The sequence below is a fragment of the Limulus polyphemus genome, unplaced genomic scaffold (genome assembly GCF_000517525.1).
Source record: "Limulus polyphemus unplaced genomic scaffold, Limulus_polyphemus-2.1.2 Scaffold286, whole genome shotgun sequence".
Lineage (NCBI taxonomy): Eukaryota > Metazoa > Arthropoda > Merostomata > Xiphosura > Limulidae > Limulus > Limulus polyphemus.
In genome coordinates this window covers 293,040-305,035 of record NW_013665896.1, presented here as the reverse complement: position 1 = coordinate 305,035, position 11,996 = coordinate 293,040, and the positions used below count along the sequence as shown (strand labels likewise).

General features: G+C 29.7%; 1 protein-coding gene across 2 annotated transcripts in view; it reads right to left on the bottom strand.

Moving 5' to 3' along the window:
* The window catches only part of LOC106457044 (mediator of RNA polymerase II transcription subunit 1-like), a 65,448-nt gene that overhangs the window by 33,226 nt on the left and 20,226 nt on the right, over positions 1-11,996 (bottom strand). For both annotated transcript variants that reach the window (XM_022382864.1, XM_022382866.1), the window contains exons 4-9: positions 11,689-11,743; positions 8,290-8,419; positions 6,050-6,078; positions 3,893-3,964; positions 2,706-2,783; positions 2,087-2,154 (exon numbers count right to left, since the gene is read on the bottom strand). In XM_022382864.1, the coding sequence (XP_022238572.1) occupies positions 2,087-2,154; positions 2,706-2,783; positions 3,893-3,964; positions 6,050-6,078; positions 8,290-8,419; positions 11,689-11,743 (432 nt within the window). The remainder of the gene's footprint in view (positions 1-2,086; positions 2,155-2,705; positions 2,784-3,892; positions 3,965-6,049; positions 6,079-8,289; positions 8,420-11,688; positions 11,744-11,996) is intronic.

The following is an 11,996-nucleotide window of genomic DNA, read 5'->3' as shown; positions in this document are numbered from 1 at the left end:
GATTATTTTAAAATTTCCATAACTGAATTATTTTTTTCTTGTCTTCTGAACCAAAAAATTTTGTAAGACAGTTACATTAAAATATTTTGAAAATATCCATGTGTTGAATATTTATTATTTGAGTATAATCCCACAAGTGGGGTATTTTACACATGCATGTGATATTTTTTCCTTCACAATATTAAATTTGTGAAAATACTCACTCCATTCATAAATAATAATTCTATTTACATAAAAACTCTTGAGTCATTTCCACTATTAAACAAAATAATATCTATATATGGAATATGAATGTTTATAGCCTAATAAGGCAACCAATATGACAAACACTCAGAGGTGAGCATCATTAGTCATCCATACTTTTACTGCATTGTTGTACAACACAAGAAGTCAGATAATAATTTAAGTAACACAACTCCAAGACCATTGAAATAATGAAATGTCACAATCTACAGTAAAGCAAGTAATAAAAGTCATTTCTATGCAAAGTGAAACCAGTGCTTTAATTTGAGCCACAACTGAAAAGTAATTTTCTCTGACAGCTCTGGCTTGTAATGTACATACTTGGAGACTACCTTTTAGGTAGTTGCTTTTAATAAAACTGACTTAGTAGGAAAATGAAATCATTTCAACACAGCAGTCAATATCAAACAGTTTTTGGCAATATATTGTAAATTACATTGATATTTACAATGCATTCCAAAACTGAAAATCCTTTGTATTAAAGATAAATAAAACATCTTGTACATCTTCATTTCAGGCTATATTTCTACTCCCAATAAATTGGTTCTGATTAGTTAGAAACTGTGTCTTCCAATACTTTTTACATTTTCCACAGACTGATTATGTATCTTGTGTTTGTAATCCTATACGAGTAATTCTGAATTTTCTACAAGTTCAATAGTCATATACCATCTTCTGCATAAACACTTTATTATGAAGAAATATGTCTATTCCAAAATGTCAAAATCTAAATATATTTGTTATTTATCTGTAGTCCTTCTCTTTCTAATAAAACCAAGATTTCCATCCCATGGATGTAATATAAAATAATTTCTAGAAACAAGAGTTCTGAATTATAAAAGAATGCAAGTTCATTAAGTAAAACAAATGAATTATATGATTTGTAACTTCACATTCCACAAACAAGATATTGACCCCAATGACACCTTACCACTAAGTGGTGTCTTTTATATTGATCAATTACATTTACTCTGCCATGTTTAAGACATAGACATTCATATGCTCTACATTTTAAAGTATTTAATTAAAATAATTAGCACTTACATAATTTTAATAAATGTTTCAAATTGCAAAAAAATTTCATTATAACAATTGAATTGGCATTTTCATGAGGAAACTTACCAATCAAAAACTAAAAAATCTTAAATATTCTCTTGAATTTTCCATATTTGATGAGTATCTGCAGAATTTAAATTTGAATAATTGTAGAAAAATTATCGCAACTGAATTGCCAGTATTAGTCATCAGTATACCTAGTTTCACAAGCTAGAACAAACAAGTGATTTTTTACATCTACTAGTACAAAATTAAAGCAGTTTTTGTAATACAACTGATATAATAAATATTTTACACCATCCACAAATTTATTATGATCACATAGAAAAGAAAAATATATTTTTAATTGCAAATCATGTTTCATCATAAACTATCATACGTACCATTGTGATAAAGTAGCTCTTTGTTTTATGGTACACACATGATGGCACATCATTATTTATACCACTATCTAGCAGTATAAAAAAACAGGTCTATTAAAAGTCCTCTTGAACTTAGTTAATATTTCTTAATGATGTCATATTGAATTATGTTTGTTGAAATTTATGTAACCACACATTAACAGTCACATTTTGTATTACTACAGTGAATCTACTTGCATTTTCAAATATTGCATATTCATTAGTAAATTTCCAAGTAATGGCCCTAAACACAATTTAACAGTTATTATATAATAAACATATTTTTTTTGTATCCCAGTCTCTCTCAGAAATTCCTTGAAGACTCAATATACAAATATCATATATAAAAGGAAGTAATCTGTCCTCTAGTTAAACTAAAAACTCACCTCCTTGTCGTGGTTGTAAAATCCCAACAGGAGATTTGTGGACTAGATTGCTTGGATCATTAGCATAACTTGATAGAAAGAATAAGCAAAACTTACTATCATTAGCATAATTTAATAGAAAGAACAAACAAAACTTACTATCATTAGCATAATTTAATAGAAAGAACAAACAAAACTTACTATCATTAGCATAATTTAATAGAAAGAACAAACAAAACTTACTATCATTAGCATAAACTTGCTATCATTTAAATATTCCTTAATGAAATAAGTTGATGGGGTAATATTAGTACAGTACAAACTAAGAGAACTGGCAATTAGTATACTTCATTTCAGTTTTTCAAACTAGCACAATACAAAATAAAAATCATTAAATAATATTATATTTAATTCAATTTCATTGCATTCGTTTAAACTCTTTAAACTTAGTTAAACCATTCTATAGCTACCTATACTTATTTTCACATTACCATATTTTACAAATACTAAAATAATAAACTAGTTACATGTCATTAGTGTAACTCCCCAAAAGATACAAATAGTTTGATGATATCAGTGTTATAATGTTCATACAACTGTTCTTATTATATTCTAAGCTAGACAACCTGCTTTGGCTCACCTTTGTTGAACTTGTGCTAAGGTACTTAAGTCAGTCTCCAGAGCTTGGAGTGCCAGGTATGCCTTAGTCTTCTGCTTTCTGTACAGAAGTTTTAATATAGTTTAATAAAATAACATCAAAGACATTAGAATAGAATGTTAGAAATTAAATAGGTCAGCTACTGTGTTCGTACTTTAAACAGGTAAGCACATTGCAGAAATGCCCAGCCAAACATTATAGCAAAATAAATTACTGTATATTGAAAACCTGAAAATATAAGTCAAAGGATGATAATTGGAATTACTTTTTGTATTTGCAGTATTCAAAACAAATGTTTCACTGAAAACAAAAATATGCCGAGATAGAATTCTACTCTGGCATAGCAGAGAAATAAAAAAATTTAGTCCACAAGTCTTGTAAAACTTTGAAATTCCACCTAAAATGACAATAACCTATGAAGAAAATTATATAATAATAATAAATGGTATGGGAATATAAAAGTTTAAAATAAATATCTACAGAGATGAAAAAAAAAAGTTGCCCCCCACCTCCCACAAAAGTATTGTTTTCTTGTAAAATCAGCTGCAAAACAATCAAGTGTAATACACAAAACTGAAAATGATAGAAACTACATTCAACTCTATAAACAACTACAATGTTTAGGATATACTTGTGACATGTGGAACAAGTACCTTTCAGAAATACATATGAACCTAGCATTCTTTCCTAGATATGACAGTGCCATTACAGATCATAATGCAAGTTCATCTCGCACACAAATTCAAAATTCAAACAATGTATTTATGTACATAATAATAACGCTGTTTTTTAGCAAAAGATATTGGCATGTCTATTTAATTTTTCGTTTTACACAACACAAAACTATCCATTATTCAAGAAGATTTTTTTTGTCTATTTTTATCCAATATTTCACTTGGCAGCTTTGTCACAAGTATAATAATGAAGTCATTTTACATTGCATAAATTGTTCTGAACTACAGGTTTTTAATTTTTTAAATCTTACCACCTTCGAAACTGGTATTAACATAGTTAAGATATGATAACGAAGCACATACCATTTTATAAGTTTCTGCTTTCAAACTTTCTCAGAAGTCTTCAAGAAATTATTAAATACTGTTATTATTTTAAAATAATTTTAAAGTGACTCAATGCTAAAATTCAAAAACATAATTTTAAACATTACATACTTATCAGCATTCAACTGGTATATAGCTGACAACCCTTCCAAATGAGAAGTGAATTCGCCAAAGTTCCCTTGTCTGTAGGAAAATATAAAAAAAAATTAATCAAAGCTAACAAACAAACACTACAAAGTTACACTTCTTGATTAAATTCCATAAAATAGGACATAATGACAAAGCTACTGTACCTATTTCACACTTCTTCCTGATTAATATCCATGAAATAGGACATAATGGCAAAGCTACTGTACCTATTTCCCACTGTTTTCCTGATTAATATCCATGAAATAGGACATAATGGCAAAGCTACTGTACCTATTTCCCACTGTTTTCCTGATTAATATCCATGAAATAGGACATAATGGCAAAGCTGCTGTACCTATTCACACTTCTTCCTGATTAACATCCATGAAAAAAAGACATCATGGCAAAGCTATTACCCACCACCAAATTTAACTTCTGAAACACATACAAGGCTTTTATTTATATAATTAAATAATTATTTCTGATAACTCTGAATACAACTACAGGTTTAATATTTTTCTATGCATATCAACACCGTTAAGATTGTATTCACAAAACAATGAAAAGCAACAAGCTTACAATTAGAGGAGAAGTGTGAAAGCTAGCATCAGAAACAAAACAATGACTGCTGCTCATCTTCAGCTCAATTAACTTTAACAAAATGTGTCTGTTAAATAGTATTTCAGGTTCATAACACTGTAAAAAATTATTAAATATCTTAACGTCTGTACATATTTACTTCACTGGTGTTTGATCATATACTGGAATGTTTAACAGGTGAGTTTTCATGTACAATTTATAAAATTTTCAAAAATATCCTCAGTTCACATACTCACACATCATACTTAATAAGCCTTACTGTAAGTTTCATTTATTCCTTCAAATGGAGAGGAAGACAAATTAATTTGTGTAGATTTCAAATTTGCATTTTAGTAAACTAAAAAATTGTCAAATTACTATTACTGGTACACATAAAACCACTGTAATTTACCTAACTTTCTCACTAAACTATAGGTGTGTTAAAAAATCTCATTTCTGTTCAGAGCAAGGACTTATTCCACATTCTTCAACATTTCCAGTCATATTACAAGTTTCTCCTCTAAAACCAATTACAAATGACTGTCAGATTTATGTAGTTTGGAATGTGCTCTTTCTATTGGTTATAGCCACATACTTAAGAGAAGTAGGTGAGAGTTGAGAAGAGGTTTAAAAAAAAATGTAGTAGGTAGAGCTACCTTCATAGGTTTGTAAAGTGTATTGATATTTCAACAAATCAAAAAAGTGGGAGGTTCTTATTTCATTTTCTAGCTCTTCATTTCCTGAAGTTTGAGTATCTAATTCATTAACCATTACAGACATTGTATGATAGGCTTAATAAAATATAAAATGAGCAATAAGACAGGAAGACATTGCAAAAAAGCATAATTAAAAACCAAAATATATAAAATATTAACATTTAAATTCTAAACTATGTTGTGAGGCCACTTTTATCCACATACAATGATTATAAAGTCAGTTAATTAAATTTTGAAAATAACTAAAATGTGATGCACGCCTTTCGACCTTCCATAGAGAGAGAGAAGTTGGAGGTTCTGTGATGGCAGTTTTTATTGAAATAGTTTAGGGCCTATGATCTCAGTAAAAGGGAAAACAACAGCAAATGATTACTGCAGACCAGATTCACCCTGTAATGAAAACACTATTCCCAAATGAAGCTGGTCTGTTTCAAGAAGACAGTGCATCAATTCACACTGCTGCAATTGTTAAAGCTTGGTTCAAAGATCATGAAGAAGAATTTGGGCATCACTTGGCCACCACAGTCACTATATTTAAATATACTATCAAACCTTTATGGTTATTTCTTAAAACCAAGTTTCTAAGCAGATTTCTACCATCAACATTACTTCAACAATGAAAGAATCTTTGACCAATAAATGGTCAAAAATATCATTCTCTAATGAAATGTTCCATCAGTTCTAAGTCAAATTGATGAAGTACACTGTCTGTTTTTAGTGGATGAGCTCCATGCTAATAAGTAAAATTGAGAAATTACCAGGTATTTTCATTATTTTGTCTAACCCTTCTATACATGATGTATGGCCATATACTAAATTTCTATAAATAGCAGAAAAGTCTTACCTTAGTACTTTAGATAGTTCAGGACAGCTCTGTGAAAAAAGAAAATCCTTTATCACCAATACTAGTTCAATATTTAGTTATGAATTTTTTTTTAAATTAAATACATGACTTATATTGCTTATAAATTTATATAAAAAAATCACAAATCATGAAGCATCTTTGTATTATAATAAATATTCAAACCAGAAAATACTATATTCTGGCTATAGGTGCATTAATAGTATTAAACTTCAAATATCAACAGCACATAGTGTTTACTATTAAAGGTCTCAATACAGTTTAAAAAGTGGATATCATGAGTAACCAAAAATTGCTTACATCTTCAAATGGTGATGACAAGCAAGCCAATAAGCCCTTTATACACAGGCTTCTCACTCACTGCAATTCAAATGGCCTGTTCAGAGGTCTGGCTATTCTATTACAACTGATCTTACCAATACTCAATTGACTGTCTAGATACTTTCATTACATTTATGAGAAAAACTGACAGAGGAAGCATAGAACTTCAAGTGGCAGTGATTATATCATGTAAAGTGTAAGAAATCCCTACTGTTATATATCTATTCAATACATAGAGTGCATTTAACATTAGAGCACTGCTACAAAGAATAATTTCATTACTATGTAGCTAATCTAATAATGGTTTTGAAGAACCTGCTACAGACTAATGTGATCTAATAAAACTACCTACTTTGGTCATAACTAAAAATTATCCCAGTAAATAATGCACTTTATTTATATACCATTCCAAGTAGGAGTATAAAAAGTTATAAAATAAAAACTGATAATGATTATAATGCAATAATTCATCACTTGGGTATCTTCACCATTTGTAGCATTTTGCCACTGCAGTTCTGGGATTTGTGTTCCTAATATTACCTACCTACAGTTATGGAAAATGAAGCCTATGTGGACCAGAAGAAAAGAAAAATTTGGGGTGGGATAAATTCATTACACAACACAGAAAACATCTCCCATTAAGCAAAATCAACCAGGACATTAAGAACATCCATAGAAGCTACCATGATAAAAATCAGGAGCACTTTAAATTAAGCAAATCATGTTCACAAAAAGTAGATCATTCAGGTCTTGAGCATACACAGTGTGCCAGTTTTTGCAAAGAGACAAAGTTTTTTGTGTAATATATGCACAATTTTGCAGTAACACAACCTCTGGCCATAAAATAAATGGAAAATTCAACTTCTTGGAAAATGATAGACAATGGGACCATAATTTGAAAGTCTGTATTACAAATAACTTAGAATAGTGTAAGCTTCTTAGTTACAACTTTAAAACTTTAAGTTAGCATTTTGTGAGCAAGATTCAAGAAATTTCTGTTGTTCAATCATAGCATTTCTCAAGCACCATATGACAAACAACTCAAAGCAATCACTAAATAAACCACATATAAAACATTATCTTACAACATAGGTAGTATAATTAAAATAAATCTGTTCACAGAACAGAATCAAGAAACTCAAAATCCTACTTGAAACACAACATTGTAATATTGTTTTAAATGTAAAAGAAATGCATGACTAAAGTGGCTGGCAACTGGTAAGTTTATTTCTCTGAACTCACTTAATGACTAAATATCTTAATAACCAAGATATCAAGCAGGCAGTGGAAAGCCAATGTAGCTTATTTTTATCTTTAAACCACCAAGATATCAAGCAGGCAGTGGATAGCCAATGTAGCTTATTTTTATCTTTAAACCACCAAGATATCAAGCAGGCAGTGGATAGCCAATGTAGCTTACATTTATCTTTAAACCACCAAGATATCAAGCAGATAGTGGATAGCCAATGTAGCTTACATTTATCTTTAAACCACCAACATATCAAGCAGGCAGTGGAAAGCCAATGTAGCTTATGTTTATCTTTCTTAATTATTTTAAATTATATATCTCAGATATGTGGAAAATAAAACTAATGATTTGTTTTTAACTAAATATTATAAAGTACTGGACTAAAATCTACCCTTACTATGGAACATGTGACTTAATGCAAAAATGCTTAATAATCAAAATGTTCACCAACCTTATTAAAAGAAAACATTAAAAGAATAATTAGAACTAAAATTATGTCAAATAGACAACAGAATATTAGACTGTTATTATTATTATGCAATTAGTATTTCTAATACTTATTGAGAATTGAAAATTATTTGAAAATCACTCAAGTATTTAATAAAAACAACATCTACAAATAGTTATGAGAATGCAAAGAACAAATACATACCACAGGATCACCATGGTGAGCAATTTTTACATCCTTGACTTCTCCCGTGTTTTCTAAAAGAACTTCTACATAGAACATGTCAGAACTGATAAAGCAGTCCATGCCACTAGGTCCAGCTGTGAATTTTAAACTGAAATAAAGAAATAAATATTAAACTCTTACATATTCAAGTTGGTTAAAAAATAACATTCAAAACAATATGGAGAATGACAAAAAGTTGGATTAGCAGTAAACGGTTAATATCTGGTTGAACTAATTCAAAGTAAAAAGAAATTTAAGATTTAAGAAAACTCAGTACTGCTAACTCCTCAATTTATTTCAGGCAATCCTATCTTAAATTTTAATTTATTTTTCTAATTCCAAAATTATTATTGTTTTAATAATAAGAAATATTTCTACCATAATACTTTCAAAGTATCAAGCATGTGCAGTTAATCAACTGCAGCTGTTTTCTTTTATATATTCAAACATTTTATCTGACTAGCAATTATTTTTCAAATTTCTTATTATTCATTTTTTTGTAAAACAGAAAATACTCAAATGATTCATATTTTACAGGTAAACTTCAATGTCTTTCTGTAAACTTTGTTTTTTTCTCATAAATTTCCATCAAAATAAAAAAACAACCCATAAAAAATTATATATATATATATATAAGCTTGAACTTCCAAATTTTTTTAATATTGTTCCCCTATTAATTTTTAACTATTTCAAACTATACAAACATGCCATTGAAGAACATAAAAAAAAATTTAAATGTGAAATAATGCACGTTTTATGGATATAGAAAAATACATATTGCATGGAACACCTTTTTTTGGTTTAAGATATTTTGAACCTACTAAACTTTAAACCAAGGATGCTAAGACTGTGGGCTGTGGGTCAAATTTGGCCAGTAGCCATACTTGTTTGTTGCCTGTGGAAAGTATCATACAAATCCACAAAAACATCTGCACCTTACAAAATACAGTTCTAGAGGGACACTCAGTAGAGCACATACCTCCACCACACAGTAATGATCATATTCAGCTCTCAAAAATTACAAAAAGTTATATCTATGTCCATCATTACCAAGGGACATGGACCACTTCTGGCAGGACAATGAAGAATAATATTCTACACAAGTCCACCAAGTTTCATCAAAACCCAATCATTTTTATAGAGTAAAAATAGTATGAAAAATCAGATAGGGATTTTTTGGATTTTCATGACCTTGAATCTCCAAAAACTAATCACTTTTAAGTTCAGTCATTCATAGTCCAAATATATACCAACTTTTGTCCAAATCCATTCAGTCATTTAAGAAATCTTGCTGACAAACACAAACAGGTGTAAAAATATAACCTCCATCCACATTCAGTGGCAGAAGTAAAAATTGTTAATGGTTCAAATATTTAGAAAGGCCCCAACTGTTTATGAGTTACTATGTTTTAATTATACCAGTCTCCTGGCTTCCAGTGCAAAAGACTTGCCCTTGAACTGTGTTTCACATCCTCCAGTAAGGCAGTGAAGTTTTTGAAACACTGGCTTCAGTTTAGAAATGTAAATGGCCCACCAGGCTTAAGCACTTGAAAACTCCTGCTTTAAACCTTATATAGTACTGATAACCAACAAAATTAAAATTTTAAGGTATTTGTTAATATTAATATTAGGGATGTACAGGTATTAAAATTTGGCCAAATGCCAGATCCAGGTACCCAGTCACTAAGCTTCGGGCGGGGCCGAGTGTCAACCAAGATCGATTTCTCTCCCCCCCCTTCCCAAATATATATATACATAAAAATTACAAACAAAAACAAAAGTGATGTTTATTACATTTAACCAAACAGTCATCAACAGAACATTCAAGTTTTATTTTCAACTTTTATTTCCCAGAAATCTACTTCTCAAGCCATGCCTGTTATTAACTCCTATTGTTCTCTGAATCCCCGACTTTCAGCGAGCAGACAGTCTTTCTTTGCTCGGAACACATTGTTTTTTTAAGTAAACCAATTATTGACTGTAACTTTCAGTACGACATTAGTTGCCACAATCATTAGGACTTAGATGAATAACTTTTACACTTGGCCCGGAGCCGAGTATTAATGAGTAGTCCAATACCTGGCCGGAGCCAAATATCTGACTGGGTACCCATGCATCCCTAGTTAATATACATTATCTTTTTTAATTTCAGATATTTAAAAAATCCAAACTCTTAACAAATGACTAACAAATTTCAGACCCAAACTACCATTAATAAATGCAAGTGTTCTGAATTTTCCTTTACCATAATCTAACAGACTACTATTAAAATCAAAAGAAAATGAGACCAAAGACAGTACAAGTTATGCTATAGCCATTACAGCACCTATTATTACATTTTAAATGCAATTATTTGAAAAAACTTGTTTACATCTATCTTAAGTTTAATCGACTGCAGCTTTAGTGTAGAGGCCAACAGTCTTAAAACAGGCCCAAAAATTATGTAGAAATGTTAAGAAAAAGCAACTTCCATCTTGATTCTAAATAAAAACATGGTATATTAAATATCCAATCCCTTGAAACAACATGTGATTGACCACCTACACAAAATTGACTACAATGCTAGGTTTTCTCCTGACTAAAGGCAAAAACATTATTCATAACCATTCTGCTAGCATGCCTCCTACTTATCTCTCACTCACCATTTGCTGATTTCTTTGCTTTGTGAGGTGAAGAGATAATTAATTCTGGCAACCAATAATAATTCTTTTTTTACTAGAATGAATCTGCAAAACTAAGTACAAACACACACACACACACACACACACACACACACATATACAGTTGTATATGATACATGGATATTTTTAGTATTTTTCAGTGTTACAGAATTTTGTCACTAATAGCTTGTTTTCAGTAACTAGAAAATAAAATCAGATCAAAATCTTAAACAAGTACTTTTCTTGTACTCAGCAATGTTTAATAATAGTTTTAGTTATCAATCAGATAGAAAAGAAAGGATTTTAATACAGAGATGATTTGTTTCAGACAAATCAAATGAACAATGATTTATGAAAGAAGAAATATAAAGAACCTTATATGAATATTCCACTAAAAATAACCTAGAAAGTATGTAAACATTTGTTGCAGTCTGAAGATTTTTCTTGTCCATGAGTAATTCTTACACAACAAAGTATTAAATTATCTAATCCACACATCACATTAACAGTAATGATAGGATTACCTTCTCTGTCTAACTGTTTAACTCATATGAAAGATTTCATTACTGTCATTCTGTAATATATATTCATATACTACATTATTTCTTATAAGAGTATTCTCTCATGCAAACGATCAAGTTTTAATAAAAGTAACCAGATATTAGAAAATCAAAAATAGCCAGCTGGTTAATATTGATATACTATTACACATACTCACCCCTGCTGCCTGGTTATACTTTCTAGTCGCTCAACCATGGACTGTAGTGATGTTACTAAAATATAGTGAAATACATGCGAAGGTTAACCACTATAACAAGTAAAATCATTATATATTTTACAATATACATACAGAAATACATGCGAAGGTTAACCACTATAAGTAAAATCATGATATATTTTACAATATACATACAGAAATACATGCGAGGATTAACCACTATAAGTAAAATCATGATATATTTTACAATATACATACAGAAATACATGCGAGGATTAACCACTATAAGTAAAATCATGATATATTTT